Source organism: Syzygium oleosum, unplaced genomic scaffold (genome assembly GCF_021117445.2).
Source record: "Syzygium oleosum isolate NSW1041296 unplaced genomic scaffold, Sole_v2.1 Sole_v2.05, whole genome shotgun sequence".
Classification (NCBI taxonomy): domain Eukaryota; kingdom Viridiplantae; phylum Streptophyta; class Magnoliopsida; order Myrtales; family Myrtaceae; genus Syzygium; species Syzygium oleosum.
This window is the reverse complement of record NW_026607489.1, coordinates 10,345,256-10,372,580: the sequence shown is the minus strand read 5'-3', so window position 1 is coordinate 10,372,580 and position 27,325 is coordinate 10,345,256. Positions and strand designations below refer to the sequence as shown.

At 43.8% G+C, this 27,325-nt stretch overlaps 4 protein-coding genes across 6 annotated transcripts; 1 reads left to right on the top strand and 3 right to left on the bottom strand.

Moving 5' to 3' along the window:
- Positions 1-993: 993 nt before the first annotated feature.
- On the bottom strand, positions 994-6,655 carry LOC115694609 (probable pre-mRNA-splicing factor ATP-dependent RNA helicase DEAH5). 3 transcript variants are annotated; one of them, XM_056311285.1, is made up of 3 exons: positions 3,174-6,655; positions 2,202-2,598; positions 994-1,293 (listed from the first exon to the last, which is right to left on the bottom strand). In XM_056311285.1, exons 1-2 carry the CDS (start codon positions 6,380-6,382, stop codon positions 2,205-2,207), a joined length of 3,603 nt encoding a protein of 1,200 aa, XP_056167260.1. In that variant the 5' UTR covers positions 6,383-6,655; the 3' UTR covers positions 994-1,293; positions 2,202-2,204. The 3 variants fall into 3 exon arrangements, with proteins under 3 accessions (XP_056167260.1, XP_056167259.1, XP_030477557.1); XM_056311284.1 differs by lacking the exon at positions 994-1,293 and adding an exon at positions 2,066-2,125; XM_030621697.2 differs by lacking the exon at positions 994-1,293 and having other exon boundaries at positions 2,066-2,598.
- A 1,713-nt stretch (positions 6,656-8,368) lies between these two features.
- Positions 8,369-12,817, bottom strand: LOC115694611 (heat shock 70 kDa protein-like). The gene is made up of 2 exons (XM_056311643.1): positions 12,536-12,817; positions 8,369-8,827 (listed from the first exon to the last, which is right to left on the bottom strand). The coding sequence occupies exons 1-2, from the start codon at positions 12,815-12,817 to the stop codon at positions 8,369-8,371; spliced, it is 741 nt and encodes a 246-aa protein (XP_056167618.1).
- LOC115668895 (heat shock 70 kDa protein) lies at positions 12,678-15,047 on the top strand. Its single transcript, XM_030590253.2, has one exon. The coding sequence runs from the start codon at positions 12,871-12,873 to the stop codon at positions 14,845-14,847; it is 1,977 nt and encodes a 658-aa protein (XP_030446113.2). The 5' UTR covers positions 12,678-12,870; the 3' UTR covers positions 14,848-15,047.
- Positions 15,048-16,905: 1,858 nt separating this feature from the next.
- LOC115665295 (putative leucine-rich repeat receptor-like serine/threonine-protein kinase At2g24130) lies at positions 16,906-20,217 on the bottom strand. The gene is made up of 2 exons (XM_030587168.2): positions 17,628-20,217; positions 16,906-17,430 (listed from the first exon to the last, which is right to left on the bottom strand). The coding sequence occupies exons 1-2, from the start codon at positions 20,215-20,217 to the stop codon at positions 17,015-17,017; spliced, it is 3,006 nt and encodes a 1,001-aa protein (XP_030443028.2). The 3' UTR covers positions 16,906-17,014.
- Positions 20,218-27,325: the final 7,108 nt, after the last annotated feature.

Below are 27,325 nucleotides of genomic sequence, written 5' to 3'. Positions count from 1 at the left end.
GAATAGCAGGATACTAATGCTATGTTTGGAAGGATGTGGATTCTAGATGAGAAGAAACTGGAGGAAAGTTTTTGCTTTTCCCTCGATTTTCTTCTCGCAAAAATTTCAAATTCTACCACATTTTCCACAGCCAACTCTCATTTTCTCCCCCACCGCAGCTTCCCAAACAAAGCCCTAGTAAGAAAAGCCATAGCATGCATGAAGAGGAAGAAAGAAGATAAGGGCGCGTTTGGCAATCGGCCAAACAGTAAATATTTCTATTCTTTTATTCCATAATCAGTTTTGAAATAGAAATCCGTTTGGTAAATTTTTTGTTCCCGGGCACAAATTTGCAAAAATTTATTCCCAGAATCAGTTTTGGAACAGAATCAACAAGCAAAAAAAAGTTGGTTCTTGATTCTGGGAACAAGAATCAGAAATGGAAAAGAATTTTTTTTTGTTCTTCTTCTTCTTCCTGGCCTGTGGCCGGTCACCTGGCGACCGGCCACAAGCCAGGGCCGGCGAGGGCTGGTCCCTTGCCGCCTAGGCGAGGGCGACGGCAACGGCGAGGGTCGCCCTCGCTGGCCCTGGCCTATGACCGGTCGTTGGCGCTGGCGACCTGGCCATGGCCAAAAAAAGGGGAAGAAGAAGAAGAATAAACAATAATAAATAAAAAGAAAGAAATATTAAAAAATTCAAAATATTATTAATAAAAAGAAATTTTGTGCAATTACCAAACGCAATTCTGTTCTTTTTCTATTCCAAGAATAAAAATTTTGAGCAATTACCAAACACTTTCAAATACTTAGAAATTGTTCCCAGGCACAGAATAAAAAAGAATCATTTCTGAACAAAAATTATTTCCAGGAACAGAATGGTTGCTAAACGCACCCTGAATCAGCCTATTTCCGCCATCATATCCATAGTTATCAAATTCATAATAATTAGAAGCTCCAGCTCCATCTCATGGTCACAATCAGTATCATAACTGCTCACTATCCCCAATATCGCCACTATCCTTAACATCGATATCATCAATAAGAAAATCTTCCGGCCTATTATCCAGGAAAACAACACCGTGGAAGAATTTAACAACAAGATCACCATGTGAAAAGCCAAGCCATAGAAAAAACTTGGCATACTAAGTCCCAGTAAAAGAGAAATCACAATGAAAATTTACCCAAGAAAATTCACAATGAACAGGAAATCTTCCCAATTCCTTTTCCTTTGAAGATTCTAAATACAAGCAGCATGGCATACAAAACTAACATCCTTCCAACCTCATCGCTGTAAGTGATGTCAAAGGCTATGCATCTGAAAAGGACAAATAAAAATCTTCTGATTCTGGTCTTCCTACTGAGGAGCGTGATAAATTGCATTCTTGGTCATTAGAGTGAAAGGCCAAACAAGAATTAAAGTACCGATCGATAATTAACTAGCAAACATCACATAGCAGCAGAGAATTTACGAAGCCTCACAGGCAGAACCTCCTAACACTGGCAAGTCCATCACAAGCCAGAGCATTAACGAAAGGCAGTCAACAAAAACAGCAACCAGGAAACCCTCTCTCACATGTTTTTATGTGAACATCAAACTTATCCTCTTCCAGCTCCCCCCTTAGTATGATTAATTTACATTCAGACACCAACAGTTTCCCACTCAATAAATGGAACACTTAAATCCTCACATGACCATGGAATAGAAGATTTGTCATTTTCTTATTAGATAGATAGCGATCACTTCTCAGAGTTATTAGTCCAAAACCATCCTTAAATACATCCAAAGCACCAACGCATTGAAAAAGATATAGGGTCATGAAGTATCATTCAAAGTTGGCCAGCAAGAGTCCTTCAAATGTGCCAACTTGCCAAGCACAAAATTATAAGTAGATAGAACTCAAAGGACCCAATTATTATCTCCAGGAGGAGGGGCACATGCTTGTGACAAGCTATTCTCAAACATCCACAACTACTTGAATCATCAAACTAGTACGTCATTGAGTATTATCATTGATACAAGCCTAATGTGTTGTTCAACTCAAAAAGTTCAATAGGAAGCAACAGAAAACAGAAAGAGAAGATGCCTGTCAAACCAGAAAAGTTAATGAATATTATACCTCAGCGAAGGAGTTTTACAATATTACCTTCTGCAAAAAGTAAGATATAAACATTTACAGGAGGAAGCAAAATCAAGGACTAGTCAAACAGAAATTTAAATCATACATGTCAAGCACGCCTTTTGCTGAGACGCCACGAATTGGGTTCATGGTATCTGTCATAAAGAGGTTCGATACGCTCTTGACGCTTCCGCTTGCTCATCTTGGTGGGATCTGCAACTTTGAAAAATCTTGGCGCCGCTTCCACAAGCCACTTAGGATCAATAACGGTTACCTCACGCATGTACTCCTTTGTGGTCATGACAAGCTCATGGTAGATAACCCAGTCAGGCTGTCTCTGGAAGAGAGCACTACTTGGATGTATATAGACTGGTTGATTCTCAACCAAGGTTCTGTAACCTTCTTGTGGGTCTTTTCGCGCCGCATGGAAGAAAAACCCTGCTGTTATTGCTTTCCTTATCTTTGTGAAGTTCTTTCCAGCACTGAAAACATCCAATTTATACCTGAAATGCATTGTCAAAAATCAAATTAACCTGAGTGCTCCTTAAGGCACAAAAGTCAGGCGTATAACTAAAGTTTACAGAACTCTAGACATGACTCATTCTGTAGCTCAAAAGCGAATAGCAGACAATCACACCTACAGAAGAAGTAGGAGAAAAATGAGTGCATTGAGATCCATTTAATGAAATTCCGCACAGTTTACCTTTGTTACCTTTTCTTAAGGATGGAAACAAGTAATATAACAAACAACACAAACTCAAGTCAACACAAATAACGATTTGATCTATGGGCAGCGTTATTGTAAAGTTCATAGTTGAGAAGAACTCACTACGGCATGGCACAAAGGGAGAGGGGCAGGTTATAAAAATTTACGCAGTAAGATGGGTACTCAACAGAACCAAAAAGAAGTAGCTAGTAAAGTCTAATCACCAAAAAGTCATAGTATCATGTCATATAAATATAGTTGGGCTCTTGAAAATATGGATCAAGAAAAACAAGCTTATGCAACAACAGCAACAAATTATACTGCAATTTGGAAGCAGAACAATGATTTTAAAAGACAAAGGAGAACACATACTTGTCCATGATGGTGAGGAGCTGCTTCCTGACATCCTGAGCCCTCCTCAAGGATCGAGACTGAACAAAATTCTCAAAGCACCATGGCCCAGAAAAATTCTTTGCTTTCCAAGCCTCATAAACCGCAAGAAGGGTCAAATGGTCTCCTTCCGGCTGAAAGAACTTGGCCCTCTTCTGATCTGCTTGGGCTTGTTTCTCTCTAGGCCTGTAGAAAATGTTTCCTGTCTGAATCATAGCAATGATGGTCAATATCTCATCACTGCATCCCAAGTCTACACTAGCAAGAAGCATCTTTGACAAGGGCGGTTCCAGAGGAAATTCTGCCATTTTCCTTCCCAGTTTTGTGAGAAGCCCTTCCTCATCCAATGCTCCTAGACTATAGAGCTGTTCCATGGCAGAAATCAGAGCCTGGGGCGATGGTGGATCCATGAAATCAAAGGATAACAGATCATTTATACCCATTGCCTTCAACGTAAGAGTAGTGAGACCAAGATTAATCCTTTGGATTTCAGGGACGGTGGTAGGGGACATTTCATTGCGATACGCACTCTCTGTATAGAGGCGATAACATTTACCAGGCCCCGTACGCCCAGCACGTCCAGCTCGTTGCTTCGCGGACGCTTGTGAAATAGGAGTGATGACAAGTGAATCCAAACCTTGCTTTGGATTGTAGACATTCTGTTTTGCGAACCCTGGATCAACAACATAATAAATGCCGTCAATTGTGAGAGATGCTTCGGCTATGTTAGTCGCAACAACCACTTTTCTCTTCCCCGGAGGGGCAGGGTCAAATATCCTTGACTGCATTTCACTGGGCAAGGCACTATAAACAGGTAAGATAATCAGCTCAGGAACATTCTTGCCTAATCCTTTCATCCTTTCATAAAGAGATTGGCAAGCAAAATCAATCTCCTCCTGACCAGTCAGGAAAAGTAGGACATCGCCTTCGGGTTCTGTCAAATGAATCTGCAAGACAGTAATAAGAGCTGCGTCCAAATAATCACTTTCTGGTTGTTTGGTGTACAGAATCTCCACTGGAAATGTTCTACCAGGGATGGTGAAGATATTGCAGTTGAAGAAATAACCGGAAAACTTCTCCGCATCCAATGTGGCAGATGTCACTATCAGCCGAAGATCAGGTCTCTTTTTCACAAGCTGCTTAAGCAGTCCAAAAAGGACATCAGTGTGTATAGTCCTCTCATGTGCTTCGTCAAGCATGATTACTGAGTACTGGGACAGGTTCTCGTCAATGAGAATCTCCCTAAGAAGCATACCATCCGTCATATACTTAATAACAGTGTCTGGTCCTGTGCAATCCTCGAATCGAATTGCATATCCAACCTCCTCCCCTAAACGACAACCAAATTCTTCGGCCACCCTCTTGGCAACAGACATTGCAGCCACCCTACGAGGCTGAGTGCATCCAATCTTACCCCTGGTGGTGTAACCTGCTTCAGCCAGATACTGAGTAACCTGAGTAGTTTTTCCAGAACCAGTTTCACCAATAACAACAAGAACTTGATTTTCATGCACGGCCTGGACAAGTTCTTTTTTCAACTTGTAAATGGGTAAACTCTGCCTCTGTTCCTGGATGGAGAGCTTCGATCTCTGCCCGAAAGTCAATGCTTTGCCAAAGGCATCCTTCTTCCACTCTGGCATATCGTAAGCCGACAAGCCAACACCTCTGAGCTCCTGAGCAAGATGCCTCTCGCCTGTCTCTGGCATGGGATCTTCCCAAGGACGATTAAGATCCTTTGGTATAGAATCAAGCATCGTTCTCTGTTGCTGCTCCCGTACTTCTCTCCGCTCCTTTATAAGAGCAGACTGCAGTGCAGCAGCACGACTCAAAGACCCCTCGGGATTCTTGAAAATCTTCACCGGTGACATATCCACAGAATATCTGGTCTGTCCTTGCAAAAACGCAGGTTCATCCTCATTTAGCTCAATTTCAAGCTCTTCCTCCGCACCCTCCTCCTGATACAGCATTCCATCCCCTTCCTCATCATACATTGGGTATTCATTCACCTTCAACACGCCTGAAGCCACCAATTGCTTCGCCTCCCACCTCTCTGGTGAGCTCATCCTCTTCAAGGGTCGCCTCGATGGAGCCACATCATCTTCCTCCACAATTCTGATCCCAGAGAGACCTGTTCTGGCAACAGGCCCATCCCTTGACCCTGAAGTTGGATTAGTACGATAAGCATCATCATTTTCACTCTTCTTCAGCGGAAGCAAATCTTTTCCGGTGTCCTGATCCACGTCCCTCATGGAAAGACTCAATTTCTGACCGGAGATAGAAATCACCTTCACATAAACCTCCTGATCCCGCTTCACTACATCCTTAGCATTAGCAACCCTCCTGGTTGCCATCTGCGATACATGCACCAACCCCTCCTTACCTCTAATGTCGCTCAACTGAACAAAGCACCCCGTATCCATCACTCTAGAAACTCTCCCTCTATAAACCTTATATAGCTCCGGTTCATCGGAATTATAACTCCCATTCCTTCTATCTCTAGTGTCTTCTCTATCATCCTCATGATCTTCATAGCCATCCCTTCGACTTCTCTCATACCGATCTCTATGCCTTCCCCTTCTATCATCCTCCTCGTGATCCCTGTCTCGCTCTCTGTCTCTATCTCTATGTCTATCTCTGTCTCTGTCTCTTTCTTTATCCCTATGCCCTACCTCACTTCTCCTATCATATCTATCCCGGTGTCTCTCTCTCCTCTCTCCGTCCCTCTCCCTGTCCCTTTCCCTATCCCTATCTCTCTCTTCCTTCTCATACTCTCCACCCTCTCTCCTCCGCTGTCGCGCCTCCAACTCAAGCTCCCTCTCCAGGTCCTTCACCCTATCTTTACTGTCAGCAATCCCCAAAGCCTTGAACTGACCCTTGGAACCACCCTCGCCATCGCCCCCTTTCCTTCCCTGCTGCTTATCGGCCCCATCGCTCGGAGGCAAAATCGCGTGAATGATGGTGAGAAGAGTACGTACGAAGTAGTCGGGCATTTCAGCCCCGTTCTCCTTGAGCTTGGCATCGAACTCGTCGACCGTCTCGCAGTTCCGGCCCAGCTCGGTGATGAATTCGGCGAGCACCTTGTCGCCGAAGCCCAGGTGCGTCTCGAGCTCGGAGCACACCTTGGAGACCAGAGATAGGTACTCCAACTTCTTCAAGCCGCCGTCGCCATCGGCGGCCGGGGCGGCGGGCATGTCTCGCGGCGAGGGCAAGGAGCCTCGTTAAGGCTTCGAGGCACGACGGGGATGTGCTTGGCTACGGAGGCTCGATTGATCAGGTGAATACCAGATCCTTCGAGATGCGAGAGGAAAAGGAAACCCTAGAAAACGAGATTGGAACGTTGGGATTTGGATTCAGCAGCAGCAGGAAGAGGAAGTTGATGGAAGCCGAAGTTTTCATTCGGGCTTCTGCCGATGCGAGAAAAAACGACGTCGTCGTTCGCGCTTCCTCTCCACCGTCCTTCGCCGTTGACGGTTTTTGCCTTTTTGATCCCGAATTTATAGAATTCTTTCAATTGTACCCTCCGCCGTTAGCATGTTCAGGCACACAATCGAGCGAAAGTGGGAAAAATTCGTCATGACAGAGGGATAACAAAATCTTAATTAATTGGGTTAAATCACGAAAAACCCCCAACTGGTATACCCGTGATAAATTTACCCAAAACTAATTTTTTTACCATAAAAAATCTCGAACTAGTACACATAAAACAAATTTACCCTCATTTAATTTTCGTTAAATTTTATGGCCAAATTGTTGAGTTGGATGACATATAGCAATTGACAGATGTACCAGTTTAGGGTTTTATTCCTTCATCTGTCACAGGTTTATGAATTTGTGATTTTTTGCGGTATTAATCTAATTTATTGAAAGGTAAATCTGTTACAAGTGTAACAGTTTTGAGATTTTAGTTGTCAAAAAATTAGTTTGAGGTAAATTTATTACATGTCTATCAATTTGGGGTTTTTCGTGGTCAAAAAATTAGTTCGGAATAAATTTATCATAGGTGTATCAGTTTGAGGTTTTTCGTGATATTAACCCTAATTAATTTGAAAACATCCTCTAATTTATACAAGGATGGTGAGGTGATCATTGTTTAATCAAATATTTGTCCGGTGATGCATGAGTAAAGCACTCGACCTTCACATATAAGGGCATCTTTGTTTGAGCCAAAGATACATGGATGGCTTTGCTAAAGGGATAATGACATAGACAATTTCTGAACTTTAATTTAACGTGCAACATGGCCCTTAAACTTTTAATATGCTCAATGCACTCCCTGAACTTCAGTCTAATGTTCAATATGGTCCCTGGACTTTTAATTTTTTCAATGTAGTCCTTGGACTTTTGGTACATATGCAATGTAGTCCTTGAACTGAACTTATCAAAAGTTCAAGGACGATATTGAACAAATTAAAAATTCAAAGACCATATTGCACATTGAATTAAAATTCAGGGACTACATTGAACAAATTAAAAAATTAGGAACCACATTGCATATTGAGCCAAAAGTCAAAAACTTTTTATATCATTTTCTCTTTACTAAATATCATATCAAGAAAAGAAAGGTTGAAATTTATTGCAAGTTTCCTCCAGCCAAAGGTGTTTGGATCAAACAAAACTCTTGCCTTCTTAATCAGGACCAGGGCCAATCAACTCCCACCTTAGAATTGGAAATCGAACTGGACAGGGCTCAATTCCTGGCCGATCTGTCCGCCCTAAAACCAACGGTGTTATTTTTTTATGAAAATTTCGTAATCACAAAAAATTACTTTATTTTTGCTCTTACTAAATAAAAATATTCCAAACCGATTTTGCCGATTGAATCTAACCTTTTCGGATCCTCTCCAGGAACCGGACCGGTTGTTCCGGTTCCAAAAATTTGAAATGAAACATCGACAATAATGTTTGTTATTCACCAAAGCTCATCTCTATTGATCTAATTACCGACAGTTAATTCAGACCATTCAACATCTTATTCAGAGACATCATTACAGACATCTAAATTACCACAGGGTAGGAAATATGCAATACACTTTCGAGCAACACGCCATTTCCAGCAAACACAAAACAGGACAACAACCCAAGAAGAAAAGGAAGAAACAGACGATGAACATCAAGAAGCACAATAACACATCCAGCAACCAGAAAGATCCCTCCTAAGCTATTTCTCATCCTCATCATCAGTCAACCTCTTCAATCTTAGGCCCTGCTCCACCACCAAACCCGTTACCTCCTCTCGGCACGTCACCGTCGTCGCTGCCCATCGGCCCATCACTGCCGCCCTGATACATCTTCGATATGATCGGACCGCACAGCGCTTCCAACTCCTTCAGCTTGTCCTCGAACTCGTCCACCTCGGCGAGCTGGTTCCTGTCGAGCCACTCGATCACCTCGTTCACGGCCTTCTCGATTTTCTCCTTGTCCTCTGGATTCAACTTCCCCGCGATCTTGTCGTCCCGGATGGTGTTCCGCATGTTGTAAGCGTAGTTCTCTAGCGAGTTCTTTGCCTCGACCTTGCGCTTGACGTCCACATCCTCGGCCTCGTACTGCTCTGCCTCCTTCACCATCCGCTCGATGTTGTCCTTGCTCAGCCGGCCCTTCTCGTTGGTGATGGTGATCTGGTTCCTCGTTCCAGCCGTCTTGTCCGGTGATCATTGTTTAATCAAATATTTGCGACGAACATTGAAATTTTCCTTCGCAAAATTTTGCTACGACCTAGTAGCGACGGAATTTTTTCCGTCGCTATATTCGTCGCAAATTCGATTTGCGACGGATTTTTCCAAATTTTTCGTCGCAAAATTCGTCGCTAATCCGGTGTTTTTTTGTAGTGAAATCTAACCCGAGTAATTTAAAAATTTCACATCATGGGGGCCAGATTTGAGACTCGAGAAAAATTTTGTGCTTTTTTATTGAGACAAAAAAAAGATCGGATCGGAATTGTCGCTCAAGGTAAAGTTGGTGCTTTTTTTTAAAATTAGCCGGTCAATTGTGTCCTAAACTTTGCTAATTTTGACCGAAAATCGCCGGTATGTACATTGGCCGTCTTATATGACACGACTGACGCTAACGTAGATAAAATTTACAATTTTTTAATATTTTTATGAATTCTTTTAGGGAAAATTTCAATTAAGGACCCCAAGTGGGGTTCTTTTCTCAAAAGAGGACCCAAAGTAAACATGGTGTCAAATAAGGGTCTGAAGTGCCCAATCAATCTCAAATAGGGGCCCGAAGTGCTCAATTCGTCTTAGGTAAGGGCCTGGGTTCGCCGGCCGGTCAAATCTCGCCGGCCGGCGAGCACAGTTACTGTTCCGGCAACCGGAACAGTACATTTCATCTCTGTTTTTTTTTTTCTTCCCTCCGCCGGCCATAGCCGGGGCCGGCGGAGGTCGCCGGCCTCAGGCGAGGCCGCCCTCGCCGACGTCGGGCAAGGGCCGCCCTCGCCTGGGTTGGGCGAGGTCGGCCTCCGCCCGTGCCGGCGAGGTCGAGCTCGCCGCATCTGGCGAGGGCTCGACCTCGCCGGCGTCCGGGCGAGGCCGGTCTCGCCGCACGGCAAGGCCGGCCTCGCCCGCAACGGCAAGGCCGGCCTCACCGGCGTCGGGCGAGGCCGGTCTCGCCCGCAACGCAAGGCCGGCCTCGCTTGCAACGGCAAGGCCGGCCTCGGCCGACGCAGGCGAGGTCGAGCCCTCGCCCGGATCCGGCGAGGCTCGACCTCGCCAAGAACGGCGAGGCCGACCTCGCCCGGCCCGAGCGAGGCGGCCTCACCCGACGCCGGCGAGGGCGGCCTCGCCTGAGGTCGGCGACCTCCGCCGGCCCCGGCTATGGCCGGCGGAGGGAAGGAAAAAAAAAAACAGAGATGAACCGGAACACTACCTGTGCTCGCCGGCCGGCGAGATTTGACTGGCCGGTGAACCCAGACCCTTACCTGAAACGAATTGAGCACTTCGGGCCCCTATTTGAGACTGATTGGGCACTTCAGGCCCTTATTTGACACCATATTCACTTTGGGTCCTATTTTGAGAAAAAGACCCCAAGTGGGGTCCTTAATTGAAATTTTCCCATTCTTTTATTATATTTTCTTTTACTTTTTTATTTTCTTTTTATTCTTTGTGGCTTGCCGGCCACTAGGTGAGGGCTCAACCCCTATGCTTATTCCCCAGATATCGTCATTGCTTCTTCTCCGGGAAAAGAAGTTCACGACCCGTGGGCCTTCTACCTATACTCAGCATTGCTCCATCATGCTTTTGCCCATTGCGAAAAAATCCCCACTGCTACCTCCCGTAGGAGTCTAGGCCGTGTCTTAGTCCTAGTGTGGCTGATCATCCTCTTGGACCAGCTACTGATCATCGCCTTGGTAAGCTATTACCTCACCAACTAGATAATCAGATGCAACCCCCTCGTTGGGCGAATTCCTCCTTTTGCTCCTTAGCCTACGGGGTATTAGTAACCGTTTCCAACTGTTGTTCCCCTCCCAAGGGCAAGTTCTTACACGTTACTCACCCATTCGCCACTGGAAACACCACTTCCCGTTCGACTTGCATGTGTTAAGCATGCCGCCAGCGTTCATCCTAAGCTTGGATCGAACTCTCCATGAGATTCATGGTTGCATTACTAATAGCTTCCTACGGCATGGGTGAGGGTTGCTCTCGCTGGATCTGACGAGGGCTTGACACTCATGGCTAGGCAAGGGATGCCCTTGAGGGCTCGCAAGCCCTCACCAACTCTCGCGCGACCATAACGACAGAAAAGAAAATAAAAAATTCAAGAAAAAATATTAATAATTGTAAAATTTGTCCATGTTAGTGTCAATTATGTCACGTAGACAACCAACGTCTATGTCAGCGATTTCCTATCAAAATTGTTGGGATGAACTATATTACCAAATTGTCAATAGGTTTAGGACTCAATTAGTACAATTGAAATATTCAGAACTGAATTGGAACAAGTAGAATTAATTTAGGATTTCTCATTGTCGTCTTCTTTTATTTGTCTGCTAGTTCATAATCATTTTTCATACATTTTTCGAGGAGTACATTTATACTAAATTTTTTTGTGGCACCAAAATCTCAAATTTGTAAATGTATAATACATTTATTCTCCGTCAAAGTTTCGTTAATGAGAGCTATTAAAAATCTATCTACATAGACACCAGGAAGGAAACATTGTTAACATAGCGCTCACATAATTTAAGTGAAATAAAAACAAAAAGCATCACATAGGTACAGACTTGGGGTTTTTTTATTTCACAAGAAAAAATTTATGATAAATATATCATGGTGGGTATATTTTGGGATTTTTGATGTCACAAAAAAAGCTCAAAGGTAAACATATCACAATGGACATAGTTTTGAGTTTTTTTATGGCTTTTTCCCAAATATTTAAGGGATATGTTCACTGAAAGTCCTAAAATTTATCACGAAAGTGCAATCAAATCATAAAAACCTATCAAATTGGTGCAATTAAAAGCCTTACATTAACTCCGTCCAACTTGGCTGATAGAAAATACTAATTTGACTTTTTTTATTTATTATTTTCTCTATCATACGTGAAGATATCATTGACGTGGCTAAAATAATATCGTTTTAGTCCAAATCTCTAAAAATAAGGAGATTAAAAAGTGCAATTTGTTTAGAGGCTTAGGGTGCGTTTGTTTCACGGAAAATGTATCATTTCTGGAAAATCCAGGAAGTCATTTTCTAGGAAAATGAGTTCGTTTTCCAGTGTTTGGCTAAAACCTAAAAGGACTTGAAAAGTTTTTTAAGTTATTTGATGAGGAAAATCTGATAGTGAAAATTATCGAAAATTTTTATATTTTTTAAATTATTTTTATTTTGGAAAAAGAAAGGCTGGCGACCGGTGGAGGGAGGAAGAACGAAAAAGAAAATAAAAATAAAAAAAAAGAAAGAAGAGAAAAGAAAAATATTAACAAATTCAAAATGAACAATTCCGGAAAGTGCTTTCACCACTTTCCTAATTTTATACATGAATATTTTTCTTGACCAAAAAGTATTTTCAATTGACTTATCATTTTCAGCAAATCAAACGAGCGAAAGTCCGAAAAATAAATTCTCGAAAAACACTTTCCCCTCGAACAAAAGCGCCCTTATATACACACGCGCGCGCGAGGAGCCACGTGTCAATAGCTGGCTGACTCGTCAATTTCCAGTAAATTCGAAGGGCAGGACTGTAAGCCGGAGGAAAACACAAGGACTAGAATTGCAATAAAACCGAAATTCGGCGTAAAAAATGAGGTCTCCTCAAAATTACAAGGACCCAAAAAAAAAAGCATCATTCAACCCGAGACGCGATCTCACGGGTCGGGTCGAACCCCCGCCCCCGACCCGACCCGCCTTCTCCCCGTCTCTAGAACTCTCTCGGGGCGATCGCGGGAGCGCAACGAGACGCGTCCCGCTCTTTCCTTCTCCACTTTTGCTTCTTCTTCTCTCACTTTCTCTCTCTAGCATCTTCCGGTCGCCTCTGGAACTTTCTCCCTCTTTCCCGCCATGGCCTTCATATACTCCTCCCTCGCTCCGCAACTTCTCCAGCTCAAACCACCAACGACAAGCGGCAACTGCAAGTGCAAGCTGATCGCGCGCTACTACTACTGCTTCGCGTTCAGAAACCAACCGCATTCTTCATCGATCCTTTCCCCGGCGCACATTCCGACAAGCTCGAACCTCCGTCAATGGCTCCGAAGACCGGCGGCAAGGCCATCGGCATCGACCTCGGCACCACCTACAGCTGCGTCGGCGTCTGGCAGCACGACCGCGTCGAGATCATCCCCAACGACCAGGGCAACCGCACCACCCCGTCCTACGTCGCCTTCATCGACACCGAGCGCCTCATCGGGGACGCCGCCAAGAACCAGGTCGCCATGAACCCCCAGAACACCGTCTTCGACGCGAAGGGCCTCATCGGCCGCCGCTTCTCCGACCCCACCGTCCAGGCCGACATGAAGCACTGGCCGTTCAGGGTCGTCGCCGGCCCCGGGGACAAGCCGATGATCGCCGTCGGCTACAAGGGGGAGGAGAAGCAGTTCGCCCCCGAGGAGATCTCGTCGATGGTGCTGACGAAGATGAGGGAGATCGCGGAGGCCTACCTGGGGCAGTCGGTGAAGAACGCGGTGGTCACTGTCCCCGCGTACTTCAACGACTCGCAGCGGCAGGCGACGAAGGACGCCGGCGCTATCGCCGGGCTCAACGTGATGAGGATCATCAACGAGCCGACCGCCGCGGCGATCGCGTACGGGCTCGACAAGAAGGCGTCGAGGGCCGGCGAGAAGAACGTGCTCATATTCGACCTCGGTGGCGGGACTTTCGATGTCTCGCTGTTGACGATCGAGGAAGGCATCTTCGAAGTGAAGGCGACGGCCGGTGACACGCATTTAGGAGGTGAGGATTTCGACAACAGGCTCGTGAGTCATTTCGTGCAGGAGTTCAAGAGGAAGCACAAGAAGGATATTAGCGGGAATGCGAGGGCTCTGAGAAGGTTGAGGACTGCTTGCGAAAGGGCAAAGAGGACTCTGTCTTCGACGACCCAGACGACGATCGAGATCGACTCGCTCTATGAAGGTATTGATTTCTACGCCACAATCACTAGGGCGAGATTCGAGGAGCTGAACATGGACTTGTTTAGGAAGTGTATGGAGCCCGTAGAGAAATGTTTGAGGGACTCGAAGATCGATAAGAGTCAGGTTCATGATGTTGTTCTTGTTGGCGGGTCGACGAGGATCCCGAAAGTTCAGCAACTCTTGCAGGACTTCTTCAATGGAAAGGAGTTGTGCAAGAGCATTAACCCTGATGAGGCTGTTGCTTATGGGGCTGCAGTCCAAGCTGCAATCTTGAGTGGTGAAGGGAATGAGAAAGTGCAGGACTTGCTCTTGCTCGACGTCACGCCTCTGAGCCTCGGTATTGAGACCGCAGGTGGTTTGATGACTGTTCTTATCCCGAGGAACACGACGATCCCAACGAAGAAAGAGCAGGTGTTCTCCACGTACTCTGATAATCAGCCGGGTGTGCTCATTCAGGTGTACGAAGGCGAGAGGGCGAGGACAAAGGACAACAATCTTCTGGGCAAATTCGAGCTCACGGGCATTCCTCCGGCCCCAAGAGGTGTTCCTCAGATCAATGTTTGTTTTGACATCGATGCCAACGGAATTGTTAATGTGTCGGCGGAGGATAAGACTGCTGGTGTGAAGAACAAGATTACAATTACGAATGACAAGGGGAGACTGAGCAAGGATGAGATAGAGAGGATGGTGAAGGAAGCAGAGCAGTACAAGGCAGAAGACGAGGAGGTGAAGAAGAAGGTGGAAGCGAAGAACTTGATCGAGAACTATGCTTACAACATGAGAAATACAGTGAGAGACGAGAAATTTGCCTGTAAACTGAATCCGGCTGATAAGCAGAAGATCGAGAAGGCAATTGATGAGGCGATCGAGTGGCTCGACAGGAACCAATTGGCTGAAGTGGATGAATTTGAGGACAAATTGAAGGAACTGGAAGGCCTGTGCAACCCTGTTATTGCCAAGATGTACCAGGGTGCTGGCGGAGATGTGCCGATGGGCGGCGGCGCTGACATGCCCAACGGTTATGGACCGTACGGAGATAAGCCTAGCTCTGGTGGCGCGGGTGCTGGGCCCAAGATTGAAGAGGTGGATTAAGAGAATTGAGGTGTTGTGCAGAAGCCTAGAGCTGTCCTGTTTTGGGCTTTTTGGTCTGTGTGTTGTGATTGAGTCCCTGTTTGAGAGTTAGAGGGATCGAGAGAATGATGTATAGTTATAATTAAAGCTGCATGTAATAATCTCAGAGTGCACATTTTCCTTTTTAGATCATGTGAATCTGATTAATACTTTCCTCAAAATCCAGTGTCCGTTCTTAAATCTCTCTTCTATCTTGAAATTTATCTTTTCCTGCGAGGAAGAGGTTTGCTTGGGTACACATTGATTGTGTAAACAAAGTCCCGAGAGCTTTCTTAGTCCTAGCTATGAGATCTTGGACTTTGGATCGGCCCCTTGTTTTGCCAATGACCTTTTGGATTCGAGCCCGTGTGCTTCTGTATCTACTACCAATCAGTGATGCTCTGTCTAATGAGCTATACGTGTGTGTGGAAAATGTTTGTGTGCAAGCGTAGTAATTCATCGAATGCAAGACACCCGAAGATCTAGGGAGGGTGTTATGAGTTCCTTACGAATGCTAAATTCCAAGCACGGATCTCGGAGCTCGTTCATTTGTGTGTTCTTAACTAGGACGTCTCCAGAGGATGCGAGCCAAACGAGAGGTACGCACTCTTCCCTGAATTACCTTATTTCTATGTAATGAGTGAGGCGTAGGTCCACTTAAGTAAGGTTGCTGGGAGTAAAAAGTTTTCCATGCCATAAGTCAATGCATTAGCTGCTATGGATACATTTCTGGACCGATCATTATCACGACATACTTGTTCGTAGGCTTGGTCGCATGTTTTGAATTCTTTCTTGGCAAAGATGACCTCATTTATGTGAGTTCATCTTCAATTGTAGTAACAAAAGAGGAAAGTGTTATTGACAGTTCCTAATTCTGGATCATGCCTCCGAGTGTTGCTATGTCGTTTAACCGACCAAGCGTAGTGTGACAATACAAAACTCAACTGCACATGTCCCACGTCGCAGAAAGCCGTAAACAAAAAATCCCCCCAGAGATCTCAGTATAGAGATTGAGCTGTAGCTAGTGCTAGATTCTCTGCCAAATCTATGCATATTGGCTTACTGGAACTTAGTGACCACTGTAGAATTACAATTGGTTTCAAGTGGAACCCCAACTTTGTGTGTTTCAGGAAATTGTGGAAAGTTTGGTGATCTAATGCTTTCTTCAGTTGGATGATGATGATGCTTGGAATTGACTAGCGATTGTTGACCAGAGGATTTGGTTAAAGAAGCATTACCTGACATCGAATTATCGAACCTTCTCGGGGGGTCTAGCATCGAGTGCAATCATTGTAAATTTCACTATCATCGCTGTGATGTTCGAGTCTAATACGCATGTGAGATGTTACTGTCACAGGAACGGCACTAACAAGAAATCGATTTTGGCTTCACAAGCGGCAAGGAGTGGTCCTTGGAAACGCCTCGTGCCGTCGAGCATTCCATGTAAAGAACACTCCTAACAATGGAATAATAAGAATTGGATGTTGTGTCACGGACCATTACCTGGTCTGGAAAAGAGGAGCCACTTTAAGCATAACTTTTGGTTTTTAGACCTGTCTTTATCTCTCTGCCTTCCCCTCTTGTCCAGTAAACTAATTGCGTGTCTTCATGCCTAATTGTTGCTAACATGCTTGATGGTCGGACTAACAAAGCTATCATGGACCACATTAAGGATTTCATGATTCTGTTCGTGTCCAAGCGTGCTCCACCACTACCGTTTCAGCCGTAGTGGGCGGCACTGTACAAGCATGTTCTCACTAAGCAGCGCGGAGGCACTACCGCTTGTTGCTTTCACAAACTCACTAGTCTCTCCCTCCAGCAAACCAGATATCACGATGGCACGACTGTCGATCGAAAGTCGCGTTAGTGGTTTTCCTTTGGATATCTCATCGAGCAGATTCCTGACTTCAACGGAGTAGTGAATACACAATTCAGTCAGTCGTGGATATCCCAATTAGCTTGAGAAAAGGTGTACTTTCTTATGTACTGGTAATGCCATTGACATCTTTTGTGATAAATGTGACGATGTTTTCTGCATGGAATTGAAACTTCAAACTTGTTTTTGCCCAAAAACAAAAAATCACTGACGTGTTTACACAGGAATGAGTTGGATGGAATTATAATTCGATTGTACAATTGGACATGACATTTAATCATCAGTCCCAAAAGTGGACGAAGAAATTCCAAGTGAAGATGCGAAAGTTGCAGTAGTGTCTCCACTGAGGTATCTCTTGAGTCGATCCAAGTCATCGGCGGCATCGAGCATTGTTGGCCTCGTGGACGGCGAATCCTGCGTGCAAAGGATGCCCAACTCTATGAGCTCTGCAATGGCGACCTCCCACATCTTCTGCACTTCAGGAGATTGGTCTCTTGAAGCTCTTAACAATGAGGAGTCTATGATCATTTCAGCCCTCCCATGGTAATGGCTCTTGACCCATTTGTGCAAGTTCAGTCCCCCGGCGAACATATCATCGGTCGGTCTCCTTCTAGTCACCATCTCGAGGACCAGAATGCCAAAGCTGTAAACATCTCCCTTCGTAGATGTGTTCGACCCAAATCCGTACTCTGCAATAAACGTTTAAACAATGTCGGGTAGTTTTTGACAGTTTGAAGCAAGTCCATCAACATATACGTAACTGAAAAGACTAACGAACATTTTTTTCCTGAAAAAGCAATCAAAGGTACTGAATTTCTCTAGCATTGAACAGATCTCCAATGCGCAAATCTTTAGGATCAATGAATTCTGTACAGGAGATCTTTACCTGGGGCAATGTATCCGATAGATCCACATAGCAAATTTGCCGTGGAATTTCCCATGTTCTCGACAAGCGCTGCATTTCCACCTCCGGACGACATAATCAGCCTCGCTATTCCGAAATCAGAAACCAATGCAGTCATGTCATCATTGAGAAGAACATTGCTCGGTTTCAGGTCGCAGTGTACGACTCGAACTGGGGAATGGTGATGCAAATAAGCCATTCCTTCGGCTACGTCGCTACAGATATTAATCCTCTGGATGAGGGTCAAATCAGAAGATCTTGAGATCAAGCCCGTTCCTGAAGGAAGATAGAGATGGCTATCGAGGTTCCCATTTGCCATATAAGGAAGGACGATAGCCTTGAATTCCGGGAGGCTGCAAGCAGTTATTATCCTTATCAGGTTCCGGTGCCGGATCCTCTTTAGCACTTGGCATTCCCTGTTAAAACTCTTGGTGGAATTTCCGGATTGGACATGCAACACCTTCACTGCTATGACCGTTCCATCGGGAAGAACTCCCTTGTATACACGTCCATAACTGCCCGATCCGACCAGGCTCTGGTCATCAAATCCACCAGTGGCATCTGCCAGTTCTTTGTACGTGATTCTTGGAAAATTGCACACCGGATCTGGTGTCTTTGGCGTGCTTATCGATTCAGTCTTCCCAGAAGAAGTTATGATCTTGAAGCGCCGGTATCCAATCACGCAGCAAATAGTCGACAGGCATGATGATGCAAATATGACCACGATGAAAATGATCAAGAAAGTGCGTGACCGGAACCAAGTTTTCTTTCCAGAGCAAGCAGGTATGCCTAGAATCGTGCCGCACAGGCACTCATTCCCCAAGAACGAGAGAGAAGTGACAGATTTGAAAATGCCTCCTGATGGGATCATGCCTTGGAAGTTGTTGTATGAGAGATTAAGAAATCTCAGAGTCTCGATCTTGTTCAGGCTCGCAGTGATGGGCCCGGAGAGCCGGTTCCAAGAAACGTCGAAGGACTCGAGGTTCTTCAGATCGCCCAAGGAATCTGGAAGGTGCCCTTCGAGCGAGTTGTTCGATAAATTTATCTCTTTCAGTTCAATGCAGCTCAATATCTGATAGAAGATACTTCCGCTGAAGTTGTTCGAGGAGAGGTCCATGGCTTGTAACTTTTCCAGCTTGCTGAGCTCAATTGGTAGAGGGCCTTCAAGATTGTTGTGAGACAGACCTAAATACATTCTGATCTCATTAATGCCCAGCAACAGCTCTGGCGGAATTCTTCCCGATAGTTGATTATGCGACAAATCTAGCTGGAACAATTGGGACAATCTTCCCAGTGACGGCGGTACATTTCCTGAAAGGAGATTGTTGTTGAGAAAAAGTGACCTCATTTCAACCATATTCGCCAGACTTGCCGGGATTTCCCCAAAGAATTCGTTATAAGACAGATCAAGAAGACCCAAACGCGGAAGCTGGCTTAATACGGTCGGAATTTTGCCTCTGAACGAGTTGCGAGATAAGTAGAGCCGATCCAGACTCAACAACCCCTTAATCTCTTCCGGGATCGATCCGTTGAGGAGATTCGAAGATAGGTTCAACAATAAAAGCTTGGAAAATCTGCCCACGGCCGGGGGAATTGGTCCAAAAATTTGATTCTCTTCAAGTAACAAGTTTTTTAAGGTAACACTAAGTTGGCCAATGGAATTTGTCAAGCTCCCTCCTAGGTCCATGCTTTCCAGTTCGATGTCGAGCAGACGGGTGCAGTTTGCTAAGGATGTGAAGAAAATGTCAAGATTGGTGTTGTCTTCGTGACTTTGCATTTTATTGTATGAAAGATGAAGATACTTGAGTAAAGGAAGCCTCTCCACAATATCTGAAGGGAGCGGGCCTTCAAGATTGTTACTTTCTACATCGATGTTGAACATTTGCGAAGCATTTCTTAGAGAGATGGGTAAATGGCCCGTGAATTGATTGTTGTACAGACTAAGGCTATAGAGATTACGACAATTTCCAATCTCTAGTGGGATCTCTCCATAGAGGGAGTTCGTTGAGAGGTCTATATTATCCAATTTGGTGCAGTTAGCAAAGAGAGAGACTGGAAGTGTACCTGTCAACTTGTTATCCCATAGAAAAAGCGTACGAAGATTGGTTAAAAGAGCAAATGAATGCGGTACAGGACCCCCTAGATTGTTTCCTTGGAGGAGGAGCACGCAAAGGCGTCGAAGGGACGAAAGCTCGGGAGGAATCGTCCCGAAAAAGTGATTGTTTGCAAGGCTCAAGTTCCGAAGGCCCGTAAGATTCGATAGAAAAGGCGAGAGCCGCCCCGCTAGGCCTTGGCCTTCTAAGATGAGATACGCCACCCGGTGACGCTGTGCATTGCAGATGACTCCAGTGAAGCTGCAGACATCAACTGTTTCGTTCCAGTTACCAAGCATGGAGTTCGGGTTGGATCTGATCGTCTTCTTGAATTCCAGAAGAGCGGCCCTGTCTCCAAGCAGCGAGTGGTGGGGGTGCGGATGAGAGTGACTCGGGGGACTTAGAGCAGCTTGAGCTTGACCGGCAACAAGAAGCCAGTGCTGCGCTAGTGCAAGAAATATGCAGCTAATAAGTAACATTTTTTGGTTCCTTCAATTTCGCAAATCACATCTTGCTACGGCAAGAGTGATTCGGCAGAGGCAGAATAAATCAGCACAATGAGAAAATCTGTACTGGCACGTGGGGCGGTGTTTCAGCTGCGTGGACGAGCAGAGAAGAATGAGTAAATAGGAGAGTGGATGCTAGCGAAAACATGAGATGGATGGATTGAGGGGAGGTGGAAGGAGATCTTTCTATGAAGAAGTTTCAACAACGGAATCGATGGCCCGGAAGAACTAAAAAGGCAACCTCTCCCTTCTCCTAGTGATGACTAGATTATCAACTCAACTCCACAACTGCATTCAGACTAAGCAAGGAATAGAAAATGGGCTCGTCGTTGGTGGATGTTACTTTTTCCATCATAGAAGAAACCTCTATTTTGATTTCGTGATGTTTTAATCACTCACACATCCGCTCAAAAGGAGATATGCAGCTTTGACATTTCTGCTTGTTTGACATTCTTATCAATGTCAATGGCTGCAAGTTGTCTCCATGTTCACTGGATCAAGTTGATTGATTTGTTGGGGGAGTGTGGCCAGTCAAATATCAAGAAGACAAGCTCCACGAATCTCTTGTTGGCGATGCTGTTAATGCGCTTCTAATCATCTCTCATCTGCAGATGGTGCTTTAGTGGGATTACAGCCTACTGACTCCACATCTCACTGTTTCATACTCCCAGACGTGCTCAAAATATTAACTGAAACTTTTATCTGATGACAAGTGTTCCAGAATCTTAGAATACATTACCAATCCAGGTGCCTCAGCGTTAGTCTTAAAGAGGGGTGTGGATTTTTGAGGTTCCACACAAGCTATCAGTTAAATTAAAGTAGCCTATGCAGACCTGATTTGTCTATCCAATCACCTGGAGTTCCCTTATGATTCTTTTTCCAGCACAGTAGACGCTTGGTCGCGTGGAAACTGCATGTCTAGGTAGCTAAGAATCATTCAATTCAGTAGGATTGCAAGTGAAGTCTGGTATGGCATAATGGCGATGTCCATGCTTTCATAATTCATATCGAAGTAGTCTCTGCCATTCTCCAAAGAGCTACAAGGAGAGTGATGGATTATAGTTCATGAAATCCAAGCAACCTGTTCAGCTGCCCAGCGAGACAAGTATGAAATCGACCTATATCAACCATGTCGCCCATAAGTAGATGTCAAAGAACCCTGTTCAGCTGCTATACTGATTATTGCTTGAAAATATCTAGAAGAGCCCTAGCAACATCAATTGTTTTGTCACAGACACAGAATAATCCATTTAATGATGGTGTTCTTGAACAGCCTGGCCAGTGATCGCCAGTTCAACCCTTAGACAAACTATCCTCCCAAGACAAAGAAACCACGTCCAAACTACACCAGCATCGTTTCACAATATGTAAGGCTGCTTCCGCGTGGGATCCGATGTAGATGGTTCCAAATTGGAGCTTACCCTCCTACGCTTGGCACGGCGGTACATCAATATGCTCCCCAGCATAGTCGCCTCAGCGGCCCTGCACTGCACTAAATGGGGCCACCACCATGAGAAGGATTCCGAAGCTCCACAGAACAAGTTTACTTAATTATTCGTACTTTCTATTCACTCGGCTAATCTCAGTGTGAACTTGAACTGGTTAATAGTTGATTAGGCGCTATTCAAGGTACAGCAGCAGTAAGTACGTGCAGAAAAACGTATGATCCAGTGCAGGCCAGATTCTTGTATCTTCTCATGCCAGAGCTTAGCCATGTTGTTCCTGGATCTACTTGACTTGGCTCTTCACCCATGCCCATTCTTGTCCCAGTATGTTCCTCTGTTTGAGGATACAGCAGAGCACCGCGAATGCTCAATTTGGCAGTCTTATGTTACGACGCTGGCTTTGGGAGCAGCAAAATTGCAGATTGTGTGTGCTCAACAAGCATTAAAAATTATTGGCCTTGTGGGATCCTCCACTCAGTCACATCCACTAGGGGAATGTCACCTTAAACTCCTCTCATTCATATCCTATGTGAGATTCTCTTGTTATCTTATGTTTAAAGGAGCATCCCCAAAAATTAAGAAGAAAATACAAATTGTGATAAGTGAATGGCCCTTTGCTGCAAATGTTGGGTAAGTGAACTGGCAATGACAAAATCATATCATGTTCCTTGGAAAATAAAAGGAAGAGTCAATAGTCTGAGGCAGTGTTTTTTATACTTCAACAAGAAATCGAACCGGACTGACGAGTGCACGCGGTTGAACCACATAACGTGTGTATTCAAGTGCGCATATGAGAGATAATCCACATATACAAGTTTATACGTAGATGAAGTTAAAACAGGACATATGTGCTAATGGAGAGAGTTTTCTTTATTTGCAAATGGAGACAAAATACTGTTGAAGTTGAAAGGACCTTTGGATTTCAGTGAACAAGCAAGGGATGTGTATTCAATAAGGTACTTGCATGGACCAAATAGAAGGAGAACAATTTAGATGACATGAGTACATCAGGATGATTGGGAGGACCTAAGTGCAGCATGAATAAATTGGAATTCGATAAAATTATCGAGTCTGGAAAACTCATTTTGTAGAAGAAGTTCACGCTACATAACGGAGTTAACAATGATGTAGCTAGCAAGGATCACCTAGAGGGGGGTGAATAGGTGATCTAAAACAATTTTTAGTAATTTATGCGGAAACAAAATAAATCACAGAAGAGTCTGAATAAAATTCAGATTCAAGACAGATTATATAGACTGTGCTCTTGATGTGCGAATGTAAAGTAAGAGATAAGGGATAGAGAATCTGCACACAAGTTTATAGTGGTTCGGCTTATAGCAAGCCTACGTCCACTCTCCCACGCTTACGCCCTCTACCGGGCTGGATTTCACTATGTAATCAAGAGGAGTTACAACTTCTGAGTGTTTACACTCTTGTGTATGATAGGACTCTCTATCTCACACAATCACTCTTACAAAGTGTTCCTCAAGATCTTAATATTTGGCTCAGAATGACAAGAGAAAAATGATTGGATTAAGCTCAGACTTTGGACTTGTTGATTCTTGATTCTGTACTTCCTTCTGCTGCTCGTTGATCTCCTTAAATACTCCTCTGCTTCCAAACTAGCCGTTGGACAGCTTTCAGAGGATCATCTTCCAATCTTTACCTTGGACAGATTTGTATAGTAAGGATTGAGTAGCCGTTGGTTGACAGATTCTCGAATCCCGCCGATTCTCGGTCGCCCATACAATCGAATCTTGGTTTCCATAAGTAGAACTTTGTCCGTTGTAATGCATTCTTGTCATGATGTTTGATTGTCAATCGCTTGATTCGATTGAGACAATCGAACATTCCTTCGTGAAATCCATGCCGATCACTAGCCGTTGTGTTACGTTCGAATTCAAGCGTCCGAAGATATTCTCGCGTCCGCATCGAAGAACTCCTGCGTCTCAGTCCTCAAGAATTTCTGCGTCCGAATAATTTCTTCTCGTCTCGACGAATTTCTTCGTCAATAATTTCTTCGTCCGCATCTCGCATCTCGAATAACTTCGCATCTCGCATCTCGAATAACTTCGCTTCGAATCTCGTAATCTGCGATTATGTGGGTCTTCGAAATATACTTGACAGATTGTAAAGTCTCGAATAACTTTCTTCCGAGCTTCCGAATATACGACACTGGAATAGTTCGAATAAGTATCGATTTACAATAACATAGAAGGTTTTGTCAACTTCAAAATTAATAGGAGTTTTCCTCAACAATCTCCCCCTTTTTGATGGTGACAAAACTTTCTTTGCAGATTGAATTATTTTAAACATATTAAGCTCAATAAACACAGATTGAAATAGCAAACTCTGTTGATATCTGTGTCTTTCTTCCTTTGAGAATAACCTGTAAATCTGCAATATGATTTCTTCCCCTTTTTGTCATCAACAAAAAGAATAGTAATAGATAGAATAATGCATTGATATTAAGTAATCAATCAGTCTAACAATAAGTATGAGAAATATTACAGACCAATTGAAAGAAATAGAGAGAAATGTTGAAAAACAGGCTATTTTTTAGAGTACGAATCGCTTGAAAATTTTCCAATATTGAGACAGCCTCCTCAATCTTCGAACTGCATTGACCTATGGCTTTATCCATGCTGGATGAGCACATAGCAATGGCTCCTTCTAATTCCGCTTTGTCTGCTGCTGCTTGAAGTTGTTGAGCCTTGGTGTTTTCCTCAACAATTTTCTGTAGGTTCTGCAAATTTTGCTCTAGAGCAGCCTGCTTGTCCTTTATCTCGAGCAGAATCGAAAGGATGTTCTGATTTTCAGAATGCTGACCTTGGTCATTAGCTTTTTCAGACTGATTGTACCCTGCAGCTGATTCTGGTGGAATCTCCCCTTGAACAGGTGATTGTTCTTCAGTAACATGCTCTTCATGAATTGGTTCTGAAACATTTGGAACTGGTTCAGGAACATCGGCAGTGTGACCTGATTCAAAGTGTGCTGCTTCTGCTTCATCATTTTCATCATGCAGAAGAGTTTTTCTTTTCTTTCTGTACACTTTGATTGGGGTTGGAGAATCAGTTTGCTTGCTTGCTGAACTAGTTCTTTTCCTTTGCTCCTTTTCTTTCTGAACTTTCTTGCCAACAGATTTGGCCTCTGACTGTTGAGCCTCTTTCCTTTTTACTATGTCCCTGATATCTTCAAATTTCTTCATTTTGGAGAGCATTTTTTCTCCAACAAACATAAGGGGAAGCATAGTTTCTCGCAACTCACCAGGAATAGATAAATTGAGATACATGAAGATACGAGTGATCAAAGCTCCATATGGCAGATGACCCTTATCTTTCTGCAATGCTAGGTACATATGGAATATTATGAGGTGAGGAAGAGAGAAGGATTGACCTGTCAAGATAGCCCAAATGAGCTTGATCTCTGATTTCGAAAGGTCAGTTTTTGAGGCATCCTTTGGCTTTAAACAGTTGATGATGATCTTATGCAAGATCACCGATCGTCTTGATAAGTCAGAATAGGAGAGATGTCTTTTTGATCCTTGAGCAAAGTTCGGATTTTCAGAAACTAGCTGAGAAGCCTCTTCAAGACTTACTGCCAATGGTGTAAAAGTGGAGTGTGTGGCTCCAATTATCCTTGCCAACTCATGCGCCTTTAAATCAACTTTCTTGTCACCAATAGTAAACTGTAACCAGTTTGGTGACAGAATTGAAAGATTCGAATAAAAGTAGGCAGTCAATTCAGCATAAGTGTTGGCAGATTGAAGGCAAAATTCATAAACCCCTAGTTTTTCAAACAGGTTCTGTATAGAAATTCCAGCCTTCTCCAAATACTCGAAATCCACAGTTCTATTGTTCATTACTCCTCTATCAAGTAACAGCCTGTAATACATCTGATGCGCAGTGCTTCTGAATAAGCCTCCTGTTCCAGGCAAGCCAGATGCTATTCCAACTTTCATCTCAAAATTCTCAAAAAATCGTGCATCATCATCCGGAACAACAAATTTTGACGCACTAGATGTCTTAGGGCTTACATGAACCGATTTCTTTTCAGATGGAGTTGAAGCTTCTCCAACTTTTTCTTTGCCCTTTCTGGAAGAAGTTTCTTGTGGAGTAGTGCTGGTTGGAACTTGCCCTGATTTAGTGCAGTATTCAGAATAGATTTTCGCAAGGTGAGTTTCAGAGCGAAGATTGTTGTCTTTCAGACAAGCACGAAGAGCTGACTCAGAGGCATTATTCCTTTTCAGCCTTTGATAATTCTCCCACACACGTTTAATGTTTATGAACCGAAAATCAGTTTTACCAGACGATTTCGGTGGAGACGAACGCTGAGGGGTTGACGCTTCAGAAGGGTTGACATGATGATCGGATTCTGAGTCTGAAACTTCTAAAAATTCCGCCGCTGCGGTAGATTTTGAGTCTTGATTAAGAATACGAGAAGATCTTCTCTGGGCCACCATCTTGACCGGCATTATGATCACCTTTGAAGACGAAAGTTTCGATCTTTTGGAAGAAGAAGAGGAGAGTCTCTGTATATCGGAAGGTTTTTGAGAGAAAAAGATCGTACTGGTAGGGTTTGGAAAAAGAGAAGGACGGGCTTAAAAAGGAAGTTGATAACCTTTTGGAAGGAGAAAAGTACTTTTAGAAATTAAGAGATATCCCAAAACAAGTAGGAAGAAAATATTCTCTCTAAAACTTAACCAGACATATCAATATATTAGGCAGATTTTAGCAGATAAAGTAGAATGCATACCTGATTTGCTTCCAAGTATAACGAATTATACAAGTATCCTGCCAAAAATGTCAATTTTATACCCGCCAAAATTTGAATAAGGAACGTACCTGTTTTCGTGAGTCTGAAAAATGTTCAGACTGAGAATACTTGAGTCTGAACAATTTCCTGTCTATCAAAACACTTCAAGAAAATGGATAAGTAATGCACAGTTTTTCTCTGATGAATTCAAATGAAGATTTATCAAGAGGTTTTGTAAATATATCAGCTAATTGATTCTTAGAATCAATAAATTGAATATTTACATCACCATTTTGAACATGATCTCGAATAAAGTGATGCTTGATTTCAATATGCTTAGCACGAGAATGAAGAATTGGGTTCTTTGTCAAATTGATTGCACTTGTGTTGTCACATTTGATTGCAACACTTGATTCTTCAATATCAAAGTCTTGTAATTGCGCTTCATCCACAGAATCTGCACAAAGAACTTCCCAATGCTACATATTCTCGTCATGTAGAAAGTGCAACCGTACTCGCTTCTTTGAGTACCAAGATACCAACATATTCCCAAACAGCTTGACATGTACCGGAAGTACTTTTCCCGTCCACTTTACATCCAATAAATCAAGCATCGAATATCCAAGAAGAGTAAAATCTGAATCTTTGGAATACCAAAGACCTAACATTGGATATGTTCCAATGTATTTGATTATTCTTTTTATCGCAGAGAAATGAGATTCCCTTGGGTCCGATTGAAATCTTGCACACATACGAGACACTAAAAAGAATGTCGGTCTAGATGCGCTTAGATATAATAAAGAGCCTATCATGCTTCTATATACCTTCTGATCAACCTTTTTACCATTTTCATCTTTGTCCGGTTTGGATGAATGAGACAT

Excerpts from the sequence above, each read along its gene's own strand:
- LOC115694609 (XM_056311285.1), bottom strand. The coding sequence starts at position 6,382 with ATGCCCGCCGCCCCGGCCGCCGATGGCGACGGCGGCTTGAAGAAGTTG. Across the intron at positions 2,599-3,173 it reads CTCCTCACCATCATGGACAA|GTATAAATTGGATGTTTTCA; the intron begins GTATGTGTTCTC and ends AATGCATTTCAG.
- LOC115694611 (XM_056311643.1), bottom strand. The coding sequence starts at position 12,817 with ATGCGGTTGGTTTCTGAACGCGAAGCAGTAGTAGTAGCGCGCGATCAG. Across the intron at positions 8,828-12,535 it reads GTTCTAGAGACGGGGAGAAG|ACGGCTGGAACGAGGAACCA; the intron begins GCGGGTCGGGTC and ends TCACCGGACAAG.
- LOC115668895 (XM_030590253.2), top strand. The coding sequence starts at position 12,871 with ATGGCTCCGAAGACCGGCGGCAAGGCCATCGGCATCGACCTCGGCACC.
- LOC115665295 (XM_030587168.2), bottom strand. The coding sequence starts at position 20,217 with ATGTTACTTATTAGCTGCATATTTCTTGCACTAGCGCAGCACTGGCTT. Across the intron at positions 17,431-17,627 it reads TATCGGATACATTGCCCCAG|AGTACGGATTTGGGTCGAAC; the intron begins GTAAAGATCTCC and ends CGTTTATTGCAG.